The 20,663-nt window shown below is 43.9% G+C and overlaps 1 protein-coding gene across 2 annotated transcripts; it reads left to right on the forward strand.

Moving 5' to 3' along the window:
- Nucleotides 1–355: 355 nt before the first annotated feature.
- On the forward strand, nt 356–20,187 carry Ccnt1 (cyclin T1). Of its 2 annotated transcripts, XM_028891881.2 has the most exons (9): nt 356–619; nt 2,679–2,760; nt 7,102–7,230; nt 10,081–10,141; nt 11,800–11,862; nt 14,171–14,216; nt 16,034–16,197; nt 16,354–16,424; nt 18,257–20,187. In XM_028891881.2, the coding sequence occupies exons 1-9, from the start codon at nt 459–461 to the stop codon at nt 19,658–19,660; spliced, it is 2,181 nt and encodes a 726-aa protein (XP_028747714.1). In that variant the 5' UTR covers nt 356–458; the 3' UTR covers nt 19,661–20,187. The 2 variants fall into 2 exon arrangements, 1 of the variants encoding a protein (XP_028747714.1); XR_005089595.1 differs by lacking the exon at nt 16,034–16,197 and having other exon boundaries at nt 18,257–18,315.
- Nucleotides 20,188–20,663: the final 476 nt, after the last annotated feature.

The following is a 20,663-nucleotide window of genomic DNA, read 5'->3' on the forward strand; positions in this document are numbered from 1 at the left end:
CCGGAGCTGGGATTAAAGGCCTGCGCCACCACCGCCCGGGGCGCCTCCGTTCTCGGAAAAGACCCAGGCAGCCAAGCCGGGGCCGCCCGCCAGGCGCCCTCACCCCAGTTATCGCGGGGAAAGGCGAGACCTCACCTCTCTTTAAGACCCACGGCTACGAGCGCCCCCCGGGTCAGACGGACTCGCGCCTGCGCCCTGGCCCCTGGCTGCCTGCGCTCCTGGTCGGCGGACCGGGCTGCTGATCCCGCCTACGGGCCGTCGCAGGGTCCACTCCGGAAGTAGTCGCCGGACGCGCCTGCCTCCTGGGGCGGAAGTGTGTCGCCCGCGGGTAGTCGGCGGCTCCGGGCGGAAGTGCGTCAGGTCGCAGTTGTCTGGGCACGGCGGATGTGTGTCGTCGCCGCTTAGGTGACGCTGGGAAGTGCTTGCAGCCCCCGCCGCTGCCTCTGGGTTGGAGCACTATGGAGGGAGAGAGGAAGAACAACAACAAGCGGTGGTATTTCACTCGGGAGCAGCTGGAGAACAGCCCCTCGCGCCGCTTCGGCGTGGACTCCGACAAGGAACTCTCGTACCGCCAGCAGGCGGCCAACCTGCTCCAGGACATGGGGCAACGTCTTAACGTGTATCCTTGCGGCCTGTAGGCCTTTCGGCCTGGGAGCCCGGCCGGCCACGCTTCGGCGTCGGGTCGGGCACGCTGGCGGGGGCCCGAGTGGGCGAGGCGGTGGCGGGAGCTGGACGCCGGGTGGGCAGAGCCCACAATGGCGCTGGCCGAGCCACTGTTCGCGCGAGGGAAGTGAGGCGGAGTCAATTTCCCGCTCGCTCGCCCGCCCGCCCGCCGGTGCCAGCAGCCCGGCTGGGGATCCGGACCTCTCCCGTCTTTGTGTGTTCGCCACCCCGCCTCCCCCGGCCCCTCTCCTCTGGATTCTGACCCGGTTTTTTTTTTTTTTTAGTGGTTTTCGAGAGGTTCCGCTGAAAGATCTTTCGCTGGGGACGCTGCCTCCCCAAGTGTGTAAGAAAGGGTTTCGGGAAATTCTGTCCCCGACGGGCTCATGGAGGTGGGCTATAGAATTGGCGCCCCAGCTTTGGTTCCAAACCCATTTCTCCCACTTACGAGCTGTTCATAACCTGTCAAATTCTTGGTTTTTTTTTTTTCTGTGTCCCATCTCAACGCTTGGGACTCAGATGTGTTCTAGTAGCTGTTTCATAGAATTTAAGAGGAAGGGAAGATGTCAGCTTAGGTGTGTAGGGAGATGTAAGTGTGGATATCATGTTTTAAGTAGTTTGCAGAGTTTTAAGTCCGTGTTTCTCAGGGCACTAGCGGTTATTCATCCCTTTTCAAATTACAAGGGTAAGATAATTTAGTGACCCCCCCCCCTTTTTCCCTTCAGAAAATGAAGTCATTTGTGGCAAAACTAATAGTTTTAAAACTCCATTTTCCATATAACTTTCTTTTAGGTGCAGCTTCAGCTTATGTAGCATTTACTTAAGAGTGATGCTGAGGGCTGGGTGTGGTGTCTTATGCCTTTGATCCCAGCTTTGGGGAGGTAGAGGCAGGCCAAAGCTACAAAGTGAGATCCTGTCTCAAAAAAAAAAAAAAAAAGTTCTGACTATAATGTAAGGCCTTCCAAATAGGTGTTCCTTTCATTGGCCAGTTGTTCACTATTGAAATCCAGTTTGTTTCCCAAGCATTCAGGTAGTGCACAATTAAACCTCTAAGTTCCTATATATGTTTTAAGGCACCTTTTCAAAGTGTGCTTAAGCTTGTTGCCAGCATATTGTCATCTCTATACAGACTGTTGCTGAGGTCGTTAGGAATGAGGTATTCTTTTTTTCTGGCTAGAGGTATACCCATACGAACGAAAGACTCTGGATTAGAGGGAGGGAGGAAGGAGTTCATTTTCAGTGGATTACCATCAAATCATTTCAAATGTTTTGTAGTTCAGGAGTTACGGGATATTTCCAGAAAGAAGTAGAACTAAACCTGGCATCGTGGTGCACGCCTTTGATCCCAGAGCTCAGGAGGTGGAGGCAGGCTGATTTCTGAGTTCCATGCCAACCTGGGCTACAGAGTGAGTTTTGGGACAGACAGGGCTACACAGAGAAACACCCCCATACCCACCCATCCACCCACCCCCCAAAGAAAAGGAGGAAAGAAAAAAAGTAGAACTGAAAAACTGATGTCTGGCAAGCAAGATGGTCCAGCAGGTCAAGGCACTTGCTACCAAACCCGCCGATGACCTGAGTTCTATCTCCATGACCCATAGGGTGGACAGATAACTGACTCCTGCAAGTTGCACCCTGACCCCACACTCATGCTGTGGCATGCTGCACCACCCCTTCAAAAGTAAATGTAATTAAAAAAAGAGTTATCCTTAGCTAATGAGTCATCTTTGCAGAAGGCAAGTGACATGACAGGAAAGGTTAAGATACTATGTGGTTTTGTTTATGTTGCATATTGATTTACACCTTGCTGCTCGTTTTGTTTATTCAGTCATTAAGTCTTATATTATTCATATAAGAACTTGCTAGGTGGGAGACATACTGTCAATTGGCAGTTAATAATTTAGTTAGTGAAGGAAAACAAATCTGCTCTTTGGTTTGAAGAGGTAGCTTGTGTAGGATTATCCACTGTGCTTTGTTCCGTTGGGAAGGATGATTGAACCTTAACTTGAGAACCTCAGCTCACAACTGACCATCAACACTGCTATAGTGTACATGCACCGCTTCTACATGATTCAGTCTTTTACACAGTTCCATCGATACGTAAGTAGAATTTTGTATGGTGTAATCCTTTGAGGTTTGATTCTAGCTGCCTATTTATGATTGGTTGTTGTTATTGGACTAGGGTTTTATTTTAGAATTTAGGGCTGGTCATTTTAAGATTAAAAAAATTATGGTTTAAGCCGGGCGGTGGTGGCACACGCCTTTAATCCCAGCACTCAGAAGGCAGAGGCAGGCAGACCTCTGAGTCCAAGGCCAGCCTGGTCTATAGAGTGAGTTCCAGGACAGCCAGGACTACACAGAGAAACCCTTTCTAAAACAAACAAGCAAACATAAAAAAAACCCCAAGGTAATAAAGGTTAACTTGAACAGATTGTGTGGATTAGTGGGTCAAATATTCTATTATTTTTTTAAAGTCTTTGAGGAAACTGTTTTAGGATTTATTTTAGGATAATGCATCTAAAAACATAGTTTTAGGGCTGGAGAGATGGCTCAGTGGTTAAGAGCACTGTCTGCTCTTCCAGAGGTCCTGAATTCAGTTCCCAGCATCCACATGGTGGCTCACAACCATCCATAATTCAATCCGGTGCCCTCTTCTGGCCTGTAAGCATTCATGTAGACAGAATACTGTATACATAATAAATAAATATTAAAAGGGGGGGCAGTGGTGGCGCACGCCTTTAATCCCAGCACTTGGGGGGCAGAGGCAGGCAGATCTCTTGTAAGATCGAGGTCTGCCTGGTCTACAGAGTGAGTTCCAGGAAAGGCGCAAAGCTACAAAGAGAAACCCTGTCTCAAAAAACAAAAAAAACAAGAACAACAACAACAAAAATCCAAAAACATAGTTTTATTTCTGAGTGTTTGTGTGAGTACCCACAGAGGCTAGATGAAGGCATTGAATTCCCTGGAACTGGAGTTACAGGCTGCTCTGAGCAACCCTAGGTGGGTGCTGCGAGTCAAAGTACTTACTGACCCGTCTCCAGCCCAGATAAGACATTTTGAGTTGTTTTGTTTTGATGCTGTAAGAAGAAACTTTGTGAAGCTAAATGTAATTCCTGTAATGTAAGAAGTATTGGCAAAATCAGACTTAGGATCTTTAGTTGAGTATTGATAATTTTGTGTGATTAGTCAGTCTCCTACCCTTAGTGTCCATACCTTTTTGTTGTTGTTGTTTTTCGAGACAGGGTTTCTCTCTGTAGTTTTGGAGCCTATCCTGGAACTTGCTCTGTAGCTTAGGCTGGCCTCAAACTTCAGAGATCCGCCTGCCTCTGCCTCTGCCTCCTGAGTACTGGGATTAAAGGCGTGGGCCACCACCGCCTGGCCAATATTACCCTCTTATCTTAATACATTAATTTTATAAGTATATAAGGATTTAACTATGATCAATTAAAATTAGATTTGAGAGGGCTTAAAACATCATGGCATTGATGTTAAGCTAGCCCTTGTGGATTTTTTTTTTTTCAATTTTATTGTGTGTGCATGATGTGATTGTGTATGAGTGTAGCTTACATTGGCTGTGGTGCACATATGAGGTCAGAAGACAAGTTTTGGTTCTCTTTTTCCATCATAGGTTTTGGGGAATCAAATTAAGGTTGTCAAGTGTGGACAGTTGCACATTAGGCTGCTGAGCCATCTTGCTAGCTGCTTTGTGAATTTCCATGTATTTATTACAAATATAATAAATTCACATGGTAAAAATTCTAACAATACCAAAACATATAAAGTGAAAACTCTGTGCCCTGTAGAGGTAATCATTGATCAATATTTGATATACTGTATCCTAAGCCTCTTCTGGATTTAAACTAGTATTTATGATTTCTGTTAAAAGATCCTTCCTCAGCTCGGCTGTGGTGGTGCACGCCTTTAATCCCAGCCCTCCAGGAGGCAGAGCCAGGTGGATCTCTGAGTTTGAGACCAGCCTGGGCTACAGAGCGAGATGCAGGACAGACATCAAAACTACACAGAGAAACCCTGTCTCAAACCCCCCCCCAAAAAAAAAAAAACAAAAACAGCAACAAAAAATCCTTGGGGCTATGCATATGCCCCAGTTCAGTGTGTATTTAGCACGTTAGGCTTTGAGTGGGGTCCATAGCACTAAAAAGAGGCCCCTATTTTATTAGCAGCGTGTTTGGATATATGTTACCCTTATTTGCTGACTTGTAAGAAATGAAGTGTAGTGATTAAAAGTATGTATGCTGGGGTCAGACGTGTCTAGATTCGGAGTCCTGATGATCTGCTAACTAGCTGTAGGGCTTTGTGCAATTTATATTCTAAACTAGTATAAAAATGCCTCTTAAGAGTTAGGTACATGTGCCTGCAAGCCTAGGTGTGAGGCTCAGGGTTCTCAATTTGAGGTTAGCATTAGACAATATAGTTAGATCTTGTCTTTAATTAAAAAAAAAAGATTCTGGCTTAATAAGGTGGCTTATAAGGGAAAGGAGCTTGCTGTCAAGCCTGACAACCTGAGTTCAATCCCTGGAATTTACAAGGGAGGAGAGAGTCTGTTGGGATCAAACCTAGGGCTCTACACAAACCAGACATCACTCGATAGTTGGGCTATACTCCTACTGCCATTTTATTTTTGTAATCCATTCATCTGTTGATGGACCTCTAGACTAGTTCCATTTTAGCTTTTTAAGAAGCAAGGAAGGATAAGGAAGGTTGTGCAAGTATCTTGTGGCATGCCAGACTTTAGTGTAGAAAATTGTAACTTAGGAGGCAATAGGGTTGCAAGTAAGTGTTACAATGTTTCAGTTGCTGTGTGATCTTGTATGGTTAGTCTCTTCTGATCTTTAGCTACTTGTGTATTGGCTTGCATTATTTTTTCTCCCCTAAATATTTTCTATCTTGTGAGTTTAATACTTTGTAGTTTTTTTGTTTTGTTTTGTTTTTGTTTTTGGCTTTTCAAGGCAGCGTTTTCCTGTATAGCCTTGGCTGTTCTGGAATTTGCTCAGACCAGACTGGCCTTGAATTTAAGAGATCTGCCTGCCTCTGCTTCCCAAGTGCTGGGATTAAAGGCATGGGCCACAACCACCTGGGTTTTTTTTTTTTTTTTTTTTTTTTTTTTGGTTTTTCGAGACAGGGTTTCTCTGTGTAACTTTGCGCCTTTCCTGGAGCTCACTTGGTAGCCCAGGCTGGCCTTGAACTCACAGAGATCCGCCTGGCTCTGGGTGCTGGGATTAAAGGCGTGCGCCACCACCGCCCGGCGCGTGCGTGTGTGCGTGCGTGCGTGCGTGTTTTGTTGTTTGTTTTTAGACAGTCTTGTGTAGCTCAGGCTGGCTTTGAACTCAGATATACCTGCTTCTGCCTCCTGAGTGCTGGGATTGTAGGAGTGGGCTACCACACTCAACAAAAACATTTTTATTTAGTGTGTGGATTGACTATATTTGTGTGCTTGCCTGTGTGTAGGGGGCAGAGACTAGAAGTTGACATCAAGTCTTCTATCGCTCTCTATTTTTTGAAATAAGGTCTGTCACTGAACCTGGAGCATGTCATTTCTGCTAAACTGGGTGGCCACTTAGCCCCTAGGATCCACTTAGCTGTACCCCTCAGGCGTGGTATGGTAGATATGCTGTATGTTCCCACTTAATCTGTCCCTTCCCATGCTCACACACTGAGACAACCATCACCAGTGTTTGATTTCAGAACACTTGTATCAGTCCTTTGTCACTGCAGTCACTCCCAATCTACCCCTCAGCCTCTGGCACTAACTTACTTTATCTGGATTTCCTTAGTCTAAGGATTGTAATTTGCCATTAAAAAAAAGAAGAACCTTGGCATAGTGGTGGCTCAGACCTATAATCCCAACATCCAAGAGGCTGAATGAGGCAAAAGGTTCACCAGTTAGAGGCTATCTTGGGCTATATAAATAGTTCCAAATCATCCTGGACTACATAGTGAGATTCCTACCAAAAAAACTAAGGCAAAGCCAGGCGACGGTGGTGGTGGTGGTGGTGGTGGTGGTGGTGCTGCACGCCTTTAATTCCAGCACTCAGGAGGCAGAGCCAGGCGGATCTCTGTGAGTTCGAGGCTAGCCTGGTCTACAGAGTGAGATCCAGGACAGGCAAAAAAAAAAAAAAAAAAGCCACAGAATCCCTGTCTCAGAAAAGACAAACAACCCCTCCCCAAAAAAACCCCAAAACCCCAAAAATTAAGGAAAGCAAACAGCAAACTTAAAATGATGTGATTTTTCAGTGGAAAACAGCTTATGTCTACATTCTCCTCACAGATCCTTAGTGTTTGCTGAGTGAGGGACTGCTGTCTGTGATTTGAAAGTCCAGGGCAAGTGTAGATAAGAGACTAGATTGTTTGTGATTTAGCTCTTCTTGGATTATCACTTAGAAGACAATAACACGTGTGACTTTTTTTCTTCTATGAATGAAGTCTATGGCTCCAGCAGCCTTGTTTCTAGCAGCGAAAGTGGAAGAACAGCCAAAAAAACTGGAACATGTCATCAAGGTAGCGCATACTTGCCTCCATCCCCAGGAGTCACTTCCTGATACAAGGAGTGAGGTAGGTCCTTAATTACACTTGTAAAAAGTCATAACTTCATTTTGTAGCTTTGAATCTGGAACTTTTCAGTGTTTAATTTCTGGGTTTGTTTTTGTTTTCCCATGCTTCCTTGACTTTCATGTGTGTGCTTATGTTAGTGATGTTAGGCATTGAATCTGGACCTCAGAAAGTGCTAGGCAAACATTCTCTTGTAAAGCCACACCCCCAAATCTGGGTTGCTTGCACACGTCTTCAAGGCAGAGGCAGGTAGATCTGTGCAGCCAACCTAGTCCACATAGTGAGAACCTGTCTCTTAGAAAAGAAAGAAAAAAGCCACACTCCCTATTCCTAGGCTCCCTCCAACCCCCAAGGTGGTTTCTCCGTAGCTCTGGTTATCCTAGAACTCACTGTGTAGACCAGGCTGGCCTCACACTCTGTTCTGAGTGCTGGGAATAAGGTGGGCACCACCACTGTCTGATGTCCTTGGCTTTCTTAAAGAAGGGTGACGCTCCTGGTTTTACCCATTTATTGTATTTAATTAAATACATCTGTGTGTGTCTGTGCATGTGTGGGTATCCATAGAGGTCAGAGGTCTTAGATTGTCCTGAAGCTGGAGGTATATATAGGTGGTAGTAAGCTGACCAGTGTGAGCTCTGGGAATTGAATCCTGACCTCTGCAAGGATTTAGTAGATGCTCTAAAACTCCTGAGCCATCTCTCCAGCTCTTCTGCTTTCAGAAGTCAATGGTTGGAGATGTTCAGAATTCTGACATTTATAACTGAGATACAATTATGGATTTCTGTTACTAGGTTATTTAAGTCTTTTATGGGTTTATTAATTATGCTTTATGAAAAAGATATATGGAATTGTATATGTATTTTTCCTGTTTTTGAGATTTTCTATATCATTCCAATTTTAATATATGTTGTATTAAAGTGAGCTTTGGTAGCTACTTTTTTCCACTATGATGCAGCCTCTGAGAAAGCAACCTAAGGGAAGGAGGGATTCCTTTTGGTTCACCTTGGAAAGGTTTCAGCCTGTGGTTACTTAGCTGTATTACTTTGGGCTCAGGTTGTGAGGCAGAGCATCCTGGCCAGGAAGAAGCAAGTGGCAGAGCACAGAGCTCCTCTGACAGGTAGTGCCAGAGCAACAGTAGAGACAATCGATGCTGTCTTTCTGGGCCGTGCTTCTGCGCCCACCTCCTTGTGTCTCCCAGCTCCCGTAATGCCATCAGATTAGGACTGTATCACTGGATTAGTCCACCGTTGAGGTCAGAGCCCTCAGGATCCAATTACTTCCTAAGAGCTGACAGACCTTACAGTTCATTTGTATTAGTGTGTGTTGTGTCTGTATGCATGCGTGCCAGCCAGCCACAGACTGGAGACAACTCTGTGGCCTAGGTTTCCTCTTTCCACCTTTACTTGGATTCCTGAGAGTGGACTTGGGTTGCCAGCTGTGCTTGACAACATCTCTTGCTGAGCCGTTTATTTCTTCAGCCTAGCACCTAGACCCTTTAACACATCAGACTAGGGAGGCATTTCATATGCACACCGTAACACTTCTTTTCCCTCGCCAAAGCATAGTCACGTAATTCCTTGCCTGAGTATTCAACCCATATGAGGTGGTAGTAGGAAGATGTTTTCTCCAGCATACAGAAACTATAGACGGCTAGCTAGCATAGTTTATATCCTTACTTGCTTTGCTAATATAAAGTTTAGGGTGAAGTTGGCAGGGCCGTGGTGGCGCATGCCTTTAATCCCAGCACTCGGGAGGCAGAGCCAGGCAGATCTTAGTGAGTTTGAGGCCAGCCTGGTCTACAGAGTGAGATCCAGGACAGGCACCAAAACTACACAGAGAAATCCTGTCTTGAAAAACCAAAAAAAAAAAAAAATTAGTGTGAAGTTAACTGCAATATAGGTCTCTTTTTGTTAAACCCTAAGTATAAAGCTCCATGACAATAAATACAATAAGACAAGTGCAAAAAGGACCCACATTCTTCACCAAAATATCACAAGACCAGTCTCTAGGCCACATACTAAAATTCTTCTCCGAAACCTCTTGAGCCAACAGTTCAAATCATTATCAGCATCATTGTCTTCCTTGCTTCTACTAGTATGGCTCATTAAGTATGCTTAAAGTATTCCACTGCTTTCCTAACCCAAAGTAAAGTCTAAATTGCTCCAAAGAAAAACATGGTCAGGCCTATCACAGCAATACCCCAGTCCCTGGTACCAATTTCTATCTTAGTTAGGGTTTCTATTGCTGTGAAGAGACACCATGACCATAGCAACTCTTATAAAGGAAAAACATTTAATTGGGGTAGCTTACATTTTCAGAGGTTCAGTCATTAACATCATGGTGCAACATGGTGGCATGCAGGCAGACATGGTGCTGGAGAAAAAACTGAGTGTCCTACATCTTGGCTTACAGGAAACAGGAAGTGGTGTGTTGCCTACATGTGTATTAAGTGCATCACATGTATGTAGTGCCTGTGAAGGCCAGAAGAGGGCATTGGATTCCCTGGAAGTAGAGTTATAGATCATTGTGAGCTGCCGTGTGGGTGGTGGGACTCAACCTAGGTCTTCTTAACTTTTCAGCCATCTTTGGGTGGCCTCCTCCATCCATGCCTTTTACTGTTTTGTTTTCTTTTTTTTTTTTTTTGGTTTTTCGAGACAGGGTTTCTCTGTGTAGCTTTGCGCCTTTCCTGGAACTCACTTGGTAGCCCAGGCTGGCCTCGAACTCACAGAGATCCACCTGGCTCTGCCTCCCGAGTGCTGGGATTAAAGGCGTGCGCCACCACTGCCCGGCTACTGTTTTGTTTTCTAATTGTTTCCCTTTTGTGGAATGTAATTTCTGTTTTCTCTCCCCTAGGCCTACCTACAACAAGTTCAAGACCTGGTGATTTTAGAGAGCATCATTTTGCAGACCCTAGGTAAGTTTATTTTCCTTAAAAGCATGAAAACTTAGGTATGGAATAATGATTTTATGTAAAATTTGTAAACCTGGGAGGAAATCTTTTGAAGGTTTTGGGAAGTGTCTGTTACTGGGTAATAGTGGCTGTCCAGCTTATAGGTTAGCCCTGGTCTGTTTCCACAGTGTAGGTGTATGGTGACCCTTGAGACAGCCATTAGCTAGGATTTTGTTTTTAATTTTTCTCATTGTAAGATTTATCTATTTGGCAGTTTTTAACCTGATAAATAATGACAGAAAATAAAGACTCAAGAGATCCACCTGCCTCTGACTCCTGAGCACTCTGGGATTAAAGGCCTGTGCCATCAGGTCCTCTGTAGACCAGGCTGGCTTTGAACTTTGCCTGCCTCTGCCTCCTGAGTGCTGGGATTAAGTGTGTGCAAGCACAACTGGCTAGGGAAGTAACACCTTTATTAGATAGGACCAAGTCCAGTCTAATTCATAGTCACCAGTTATCCTGTTAGAATAATTTCATCATGTGACTTGTTCATTATATCTACATGATGTTTTCATTTTAACTTACTTTATTGTGAGACAATGTCTTACTGTGTAGACCAGGCTGGCCCTTGAACTCACTATGTATGTAGATTAGATTGGCCTCAAACTTGCAGATACCCTCAGCCTCTTGAGTGCGCCACTATGCATGGCTGAAATTTTTATTTATGTGCTCAAAGAAATATACTTATGTTATTTTTATTTTCAATGCACTGACCTTGTTTTGTAATTTTGGTAATGAACTTTTAAAATGGGATAAAACAAGCAGTATACATTAAAAGGGAGCTGATGAAAAGGAACAAAGTTAGGTGAGAGGAAAGAGTTTGAAGGTTTTCTAATCCAGCTCTCAGGTGACAGAGGCCGAGGCAGGATTGCCAAGAGAGTTGCGACTAGCCTCAGCCACAGAGTGGGGTTCTGTCACACTTTGGTTTTCTTTTCAATGTTAAGCTTTAAGGGGCTGAGGGTATAGCTCAGTTGGTAGAATGCTTAGCATTCATGAACCCTAGGCTTGATATCTAGGTCCACAGAGCCTCACAAACTAGGTGTGGTAGCACATGCTTGTATTTCCAACATTTGAGAACTGGAGGCAGGAGGATTAGAAATTCAGAGTGCTTCTCAGCATCATGGTGACTTTGAGACCAGCCTGGATACATGGTACTGTCTCTTCACACTCTGCACTTCCCCAAATGAAAGAGATAACGCTTTGGAAGGCACCTTTATTTGTATGACTGCTTCCTTCAACCTTGTACTCTATCCTTTCCTTCCTAAAAAGGATTAAAACTGTTGTTAGAATTATTTTATGTGTATGAGTCTTTTGCCTGCACATATGTCTGTGCCACGTGTGTGCCTGGTGCCCACAGAGGTCAGAAGAAAGTCAGATCTTTTGGAACTGGAGTTGCAGTGAACCACTCTAAACCACTGAGGTGTCTCTCCAACCACTTGAAAAAAGATCATTGTGTTGTGTTTAGAGGTTTTGTTTCTTCAGTGGTCTTAATTTTAGAGAAAAATGTAAATGAATACTGTGTGTGATTTTTAGTTCTTGCACAGTGCTTTTGGGAGAGAAAAAATGAACAGGCAATTAATGATTCAGACAAAAGAAGTGTAAAATGTGTGTTTTTTTTGAAGGGTTTGAACTAACAATTGATCACCCACACACACATGTGGTAAAGTGCACCCAGCTTGTTCGGGGTAAGTAACCCCAACTGTTTTGAATTGTTGAGTTACTTGGGGCTGTGCTTGGCTCTGGGCTAAGGTATGGCACTGCTGCTTTGTCCGTACTAAGAGGCCTGCTTGGCTAGAATCAGGCACTTGGTTATGACCTATTGGAAAAAGTGTTTTTAGATGCTCTCTTTCCCACCAGGTTTCTCTATATAACAGTCCTAGCTGTCCTTAAACTCAGTTTGTAGACCAGGCAACCCTTGAACTCACAGATTCACCTGTCCCCTGCCTCCCAGGTGCTGGGATCAAAGACGTGTGCCCCCACTGCCCGCCTTAGAAGCTCTTAATTTAATGAGAATGTGAGGTTAGCATTACTTGTCATTTTGACAGGGATCACCTGGGAGACAAGCCTCTGGGTATTCTCTTTTGTTAGTTGAGATGGGAGGCCCACCCATAGTGGACAGACCCACACCCTGTCTAGTGGAGAAGGGGTAAGTAAGCAGCAGCTGCAGTCATTGCTTATTTCGGACTGGAGTCCTGTGAGCAGCTGCTTGGGCTCTGTAACCCTGACTTCCCCACTGATGCATTGTACTGTGAGCAGAAGAAACCACACAATGCTAGGGTGTTTTATCAGAGCAACAGGAAAAGAAACAAAGTTAACTTCTGTTTGGTTGAGGGTATTTGCCAGTGTAGGGGCAGATTTGGAAAAGCCACCAAGTCACATGCATCTAAAGCATTTTTCAGAAATTCTTAGAAGTTAGTGGTCTTGGGCCAGCAAGATGGCTGACTCAGTAGGTAAAATCACTTGCTTCACCAGCTGATGACCTGAATTTGAACCCTGGATCCCACAGTAGTAGGAAAGAACTGACTTCTAAAAGAAGTTGTCCTCTGACTTCCACACATGCTGTGGCATTCCATCCCCTAACACACATACACAAGTATAGTTTATTTTTTAGAGTGGATGATCTCATTAGTTCATGTCTAGTTAAAGGAAACCCCAATGATACAGAATTTATTTGAATTTTTTTTTTTTTTTCCGAGACAGGGTTTCTCTGTGTAGCTTTGCGCCTTTCCTGGGACTCACTTGGTAGCCCAGGCTGGCCTCGAACTCACAGAGATCCGCCTGGCTCTGCCTCCCGAGTGCTGGGATTAAAGGCGGCATGCGCCTTGAACTTATTTTTATGTGTGTGTTTTGCTTGAGTGTGTCTGTGCAGGACATGTGTGACTAGTACCCTTGGAGGCCAGAATGGGGCATCAGATCTCCTTCGACTGTATTTGTAGACGGTTGTGAGCCATCATGAAGGTGCTGAGAATCAGGGCCTGGTTCTCTGGAAGAAAGACCAGCCCTTAATAACTGATTGAAAAACTAGTTCTTAAATGATTCACTAATTAATTTTTAAATTTTTTTCATTTTTGAGACACAGTCTCACTATGTAGCCCTGGCTGGACTAGAACTTATTAAGTAGACCAGGCTTGCCTGGAACTCAAAGAGTTCTGCCTCGTAAGTGCTAGAATTAAAGATGTGCACCACCATACCCAGCCTTGTTTATGGTTTTTGTTTGTTTGTTTGTTTTTGCTATAGAATTTGAATCTAGAGCCTTGTGTATGTTAGGCAAGTGCTCTGCCATCCAGTTACATCCCTAATCCTTAAAGATTCCTTTTACTTAAATAGTATCAATAATATCTGGGGTGCTAGTTGTGGTGACCCACACCCACATTCCTAGTACTTGGGAGGCTGAGGCAGGAAGACTATTCCAAGTTGTAAGCTCTCCTGGGCTGCATAGTGAGACCTCCTCAACAACACAAACAGCAAACGAAAAGGAACATGTTGGGCTGGGCATAGAGCTCAGTGGTAGAGCATTTGCTGATATACATGGAGCCCTGGGTTTTATTCTGAGACACAAAGGTCTGGATATCATCGTGCATATAGATGTCTTGTAGAGTTTTATATGTTGAGCTGATAATTTAACGTGGTTTTCATATTAATATTTCATGAAAATTGAATTTCCAGAAAATTCCCAGTTTCCCCATGTTCTGTACATTGAAAGTTAAGTTTGTTTTTATGTGTTGGGGTGGGAGATGGGGATGGTTTTGGAAATCAGTAGTAGAGCATGTGCTCAGCCTGCAAAAGGCCTAGGTTCAATTGCAGCATCCCATTTCACTCTTCTCAAAATCCTTGATCTGCTTCCTTGGGTAGAATTTATACACCACGTACTCAGGCATTATCTCTGCCTAGTTTATCACTGTTTGTAGTACCTTACAGATAATATGTGTTTTTTACTAAGTGTCTTTCGAGAAGAATGGAACTAACAACTTCTTTTTCTTTTGTTTTTGTTAGCAAGCAAGGACTTAGCACAGACGTCTTACTTCATGGCAACCAACAGGTTTATATTTTTATTTATATCTTCTGTTTTTGGGTTTGGAATTTGGTCGGGCTGGACTTGTCACCTTTTGATGGGTATATAGGATCAGTTAGTAAACTAGAACCAAAGACCATGGACATAAACTTTGATCTAATGATTATAGACAATGCTCTGGAGAATGTGGATTTTTCTACAGACTCTTTGTACCTTGCATTTACATTAAACCTTTTAATTTCCTAGGGTTTTGTAATTATTTAGCCTATCCAATTTTGTGTACTAACTTTGCTATAAAATGTTCAAGAGCATAATTCTGAAAATTCATGTAATTTAAGGGGTTGTTGATTTTCTTCTCTGCCCAAGCAATGAGCACTTAGTATGTAAGGATTTGCAATATATTTTTCTTTTAGAAAAAGTTATTAGTGTATAACTTGTTCTGCTAAGTGACTTGCTTGTTCTCATGTCTGATTTCCCATATTGTTTGTCCAGAGAAACTAATGACCTCAGTCATCAGTGTAAGAGTTTTAGTTTTAGTAAGTGGGTAAAGAGCACTGTGGATGTAATTTAATTCCTAGAGTGCTTGCCTAGTGTGCACCAGTTCCTGAATTAAATTTCCAGCACTACATACATTGAGTATGGTGACCCATGTCTGTGACCCCCAGCACTCATGGCCCAGAGGCAGGAGAATCATTAGTTCATGGTCATCCTCTGGCCTACAGCAGGTTCAAGGCCATTTTGTGCTGTGTGAGACCCCTTGTTATAACACAGACAGACAGGCACATACAAACGAGAGGGAGGAGAAACATTTCTGAAATTAGAGTCAGGTGTTATTGTGGTTCTGTCTGTACTTCTCAACAGCTGGGAGATAGGATTGCTGTGAGTTTGAGGGCAGCCAAAGAATGAGCCCCTGTCTAAAAACCAAATGACATCTTCTGGGGAAAAGATTATCAGGTATATTTATACTTGAACAATTGTTTTTTATTGTATTTTTTCTTTTGATTTTTTGAGACAGGGTCTCATGGCCCAGGCTAGCCTTGAACTCTGACCTCCCATGTGTTGGGATTTTAGGCATCTGCGCCTGTGTTGGCTTTGGTTTTTGAGGGTTTTTTTTTTCCCCCGTTTTTTTGTTTTTGTTTTTGTGTGTGTGTGTGTGTGTGTGTGTGTGGCTTTTTTTTTTTTTTAATTTTTTTTGGTTTGTGACAGGGTCACAGTAATCTTGAAGTGTACTTGTAGACCAGGTAGGCCTCAAACTCACAGAGATCTGCCAGCCTCTGCCTCCCAATTGCTGGGATCAAAGGCGTATGCCACCATAGTTGGCTATCTAGTTCTTTTTCTTTTTTTGTTTTTGTTTTCTGTTCATCAATCAGTGCATAGATGGTGTGATAATAGGAAATTTAGAAATGTTGTTAACCTGAGCAGTATTTTTATAGAAAATCACACTGAGGGGCTGAAGAGATGAGTCAGAGGGTCAGAGCGGCACATACAGCCCTTCCAGAGGACCTGAGTGCCATCCCCAGCGTCCATTGTTGGGGGGAGGTACACCACGACCCGTAATTCTAGTTCCAGGAGGTTTGACACCTCCAGCCTCCCTGGACACCTTCACTCGTGTGCATGTCCCCCCACAGACATGTACACATGACTGAAATGAAATCTTTTAAAGAAAGGAAAGAAGAAAATTGATGAGTACTGAATCAGCACAGGATGTTTCTTGTTCTTCTCACTCTCCTGTGGTTTTTGTTTTTTGGTTTTTTGTTTTTGGTTTTTTAATAATGGAGAGTTTTAGTTTAGGGTTGAGAACCGAGGGCTCATGACACTCTCTGTTTCCTTCCCTTTGATGTCAGCCTGCATTTGACCACATTTAGCCTGCAGTACACACCTCCTGTGGTGGCCTGTGTCTGCATCCATCTGGCTTGCAAGTGGTCCAACTGGGAGATCCCAGTCTCAACTGACGGGAAGCACTGGTGGGAGTATGTTGACGCCACTGTGACCTTGGAACTTTTAGATGGTAAGTTTTAGTGTAAGGGACCTGGAACCGCTGCTTGCTTTGTCACATGTCTGGCCAAATGTGACTAGATTCCAATGAAAACAGTGAGTTAGCTGAGGTGGTTCTTGTTTCGTTACCTTCTTGTCTCTGAACATTTCTCGAATGTTTCCTTTGTAGAATTGACACATGAATTTCTGCAGATTCTGGAGAAAACTCCAAGCAGGCTGAAACGCATTAGAAACTGGAGGGTAAGAATTACTGCTGACAAGCTCATTCTTTCCTTTAGCTTTGCCAGTGAATATACCATAATTGGATATGTGCCCTAGGTTTGGAATTTCCCTTTTCTTACTTAACAGTAATTGTGACTTAGTAACATGGATACTAGCTAAGATGTCAGTCTGTAGGGGACTTTGCTTTGGGTCCTGTACAAATTGTGCAAATTGCCTTTTGCACAATTACTTGGTCAGTGACATTGGATGAGTGTTTTATTTATTTGGTTTGTTTGCACACATGTATTCACATGTAGGTGCACATGCCTGTGAGCATACATATGGAAGCTGGAGGTTCATTCCTGTGTTTTCCCCTCTTGCTCTCCATTATTTTTGAGACATGGTCTGTCTAACTGAACTTGGAGTTCACTGTTTGAGCTAGACTGGCCTGAACTCCAGGGATCAACCTGTGTCTGCCTGCCTGCCTCCCTCTACCCACCTCACTCTGGAGTCCCGGGTGCGTGCTTTTCCGTGCCAGGGCTCTGAGCACAGACCTTAGGCTTATCAGGCAAGCACTTGACCCCAGAGCCAACTCCCCAGCTCCAGTTGTGTTTTCTGTATAGTGGTGACTTCTGGGAGAGAAGAAAGGTATGTTTGTAATTACAAGGGTTGATTGTAGTTTTATCTTAAAATTAGCCACTTTGAAAATGTTTTATTATTCTCTTTTAATTCTGTCTCCCTTCCTTCCTTTTAAAAAGATTTATCATTACATTTGTGCATGGTTGTGCATGCCTTTAGCCCCAACATTTAGGAGACAGATCTCTGTGAGCTTGAAATCAGCTGGGGCTACATAGTAAGACTGTGGTGGGGGTTTATTGTGTTTTGTGTATGCGTGCTTGCCTGCATTTATGTGCATGCAGTGCCTTGGAGGCCAGAAGAGGGTGTCACATCCCCTGGAACTGGAGTTACAAGTGGTTGTGAGCTGTTGAGAACTGAATCTAGATCTTCTGTAAGAGCAGAAGAACTGCTGAGCCATCTCTTCAGCCCTAGGTTTTTCTTTCTGTATGGGTTTCAGTCTAAAGTTCTCTAAATGCAGATATTTTTAGTCTTATGAATAATAGTCATTCCTTTTCCCCACAGCATCAGATAGAAGATGAACTTGGGGTACAACTCAGTGGTAGGATCCAAGTACTTAGCATGCATAAGGCCCTGCACTCAATCACCAGCACTCAAAAAGAAAGAAAAAAGAATAACGCCTCCCTCAACCCCTTTTGGAGACAAGTCTTATGTCCCTGCAGTTGTCCCTGAGCCTTGCTGTTAGTAGAGGCTGGCCTTAAACTCCTGATCCTCCTGCCCTCTACCTTCTAGCTACTGGGATTGCAAACATGTGCCACTATACATGGAAATTCCCTAAGTCTAAGGAATTAGAGATCGATGTTTGTCTCTAGAAGCTTAGGGTTAGAAGTAGACTTAAGAGCATGTGCTTAATCTTTAATTTTCATATAAAACCTCAACAAATTTTCTAGAGTTTATTTAAAGGCTAACTACAGTCATAGTTACACTGAATGCTTAAGAATGGCTTTTTTCTGGGTGTGATGATGGTGCATGACTTTAAGTCCTTAGGATCAGACAGGTGGATCTCTGAGTTAGAGACTTGCCTGGCCTATCTATTATAGGGAGTTTCAGCTCAACCAGGGCTACACAGAGAGATTCTGTCTCTAAATAAAAACAAGAAACCCCACCTCCAATACATTATAAAGCAAAAAAAAAAAAAAAAAAAAAAAAAAAAAAAAGGTTCTTAGTTGATGTTTCAGTATACTTCTACTTAGTGGATTGCCTGGAATGAATAGACTTTGTTTGTTTCATTTTAGGCATACCAGGCGGCTATGAAAACTAAACCAGATGACCGAGGAGCAGATGAAAACACATCGGAACAGACAATCCTCAATATGATTTCTCAGACCTCCTCAGATACAACTATTGCAGGCTTAATGAGCATGTCGACTACTTCTACTACAAGTGCAGTGCCTTCCCTTCCTGTCTCTGAAGAGTCGTCAGGCAGTCTGTCTAATGTGGATATGCTGCCAGGCGAGCGATGGCTGTCTGCCCAACCTCCTTTTAAACTCGAATCTTCTCAGGGTCATCGGACTAGTGAGAATTTAGCACTTATTGGAGTTGATCATTCCTTGCAACATGATGGCTCGAATGCATTTGTTTCCCAGAAGCAGACTAGTAAGAGCGTGCCATCAGCTAAAGTTTCACTTAAAGAATACCGTGCAAAGCACGCTGAGGAGTTGGCTGCTCAGAAGAGGCAGCTGGAGAATATGGAGGCCAACGTGAAGTCACAGTATGCATATGCCGCCCAGAATCTCCTGTCACACCATGACAGCCATTCTTCGGTCATCCTGAAGATGCCCATTGAGGGCTCAGAAAACCCTGAACGTCCTTTTCTGGAAAAGGCTGACAAATCAGCTCTGAAAATGAGACTCCCGGTGGCTAGTGGAGACAAAGCAGCCTCCTCCAAACCAGAGGAGGTAAAGATGCGCATCAAAGTCCACTCTGCAGCTGATAAGCACAATGCCGCAGAAGACAGTATCACCAAGAGCCGGGAACACAAAGAAAAGCACAAGGCTCACCCGTCCAATCACCACCACCATCACAATCACCATTCACACAAGCACGCTCACTTACAGCTGCCTGTTGGTACTGTGAACAAACGTCCAGGTGACCCAAAACATAGCAGCCAGACCAGCACCTTAGCACACAAAACCTACAGCTTGTCTAGTACTTTGTCTTCTTCGAGCTCTACTCGTAAAAGGGGTCCCCCGGAAGAGACGGGGGCAGCAGTGTTTGATCATCCAGCCAAGATTGCCAAGAGTACTAAATCCTCTTCCTTGAATTTCCCCTTCCCTCCTCTTCCTCCAATGACCCAGTTGCCTGGGCATAGCTCAGACACAAGTGGCCTGCCCTTCTCACAGCCTAGCTGTAAAACTCGAGTTCCTCATATGAAACTGGACAAAGGCCCTCCTGGGGCTAACGGTCACAACACAGCTCAGTCAATAGACTATCAAGACACTGTGAATATGCTCCACTCCCTGCTCAGTGCCCAAGGTGTTCAGCCCACTCAGCCCCCTGCATTTGAGTTTGTTCATTCTTACGGGGAATATATGAATCCACGAGCTGGTGGGGTCTCCAGATCTGGCAATACAGACAAACCTCGACCACCACCCCTACCATCAGAACCGCCCCCGCCACTTCCCCCTCTTCCTAAGTGAGAACAACGTGAGGCGAAAACTTAAAAAACAAACACCTTTTGTTTTGGGGTTTTGTTTGTTTTTGTTTTGACTACTGATACTGGACTACGAAAATTACATCCCTTATGAAATATGTCACCCTTGGACTAAGGAATAAATTGATATTGAGACAGGTGGGAGGGTGGTGGAGGGCCTCAGTTATTATATCTGCTGCCTCATACATCTATTTTCTTATAGTTTGTACTGGTATCAGAGAGGTAGGATTATGTTGAAGCTGTGAAGGATTCAGAACACTCTGTTCTTGGCCTCTCCTCATCCTGATGGGGTTGATTGGAGTAGTTATCTTCCCTCTTCTTGCCGGAACTGAAACATGGGGGGGTAATCAAGCAATTGTGTTTAACGTATCAGAAGAGAGGAAGTATTTAAACGTCAGATCTTTAAGAGACTTTTAAAAAGTAATTTAAAGAAAGTAAGTTATCTGTTTAGTTTTTTTATATAATCGGGAAGGGGAAGGGATTTTGCTGTGTGTATGAGGTACATAGCAATGACTGGGGTGGGGAGGAGGGTGGGAGTGTGCAGGGTGGGTGGGAGGGTAGGCTTTGGCCAAGAGTGAAATAGGCTCAGGCCACTTGAAGTATTGAGACCTTTAAAGTGTGTGTGTGTGTGTGTGTGTGTGTGTGTGTGTGTGTGTGTGTGTGTGTTTTTAAAAAATCATGTTACCTTTTTCTTCCCACTCTTAACCATTTTCACATCCCAACATTCTACTAGAGAGCATAGTTGGCCTGAAAACATGAAGAGGCATGTATTGATATTGTAAATCATCCCCATACTGCAACACATGTTTATGTTGTAATTGAGTAGTGGCCCTCTAGTTTGTAGTTTGGACAGATGTAGCCAATGACCTGACTCTCTAGCACTATTATGAAAACTTCCCTTTTACCCCTTTTTGTGTTTTCAATGCAGATGGAGGTGGGATTGAGGAAGAAACTTATAGAGCAAGGCCGGCTTCTGCCCTACAGAATTG

This window comes from Peromyscus leucopus, chromosome 20 (genome assembly GCF_004664715.2).
Source record: "Peromyscus leucopus breed LL Stock chromosome 20, UCI_PerLeu_2.1, whole genome shotgun sequence".
NCBI classification, from domain to species: domain Eukaryota; kingdom Metazoa; phylum Chordata; class Mammalia; order Rodentia; family Cricetidae; genus Peromyscus; species Peromyscus leucopus.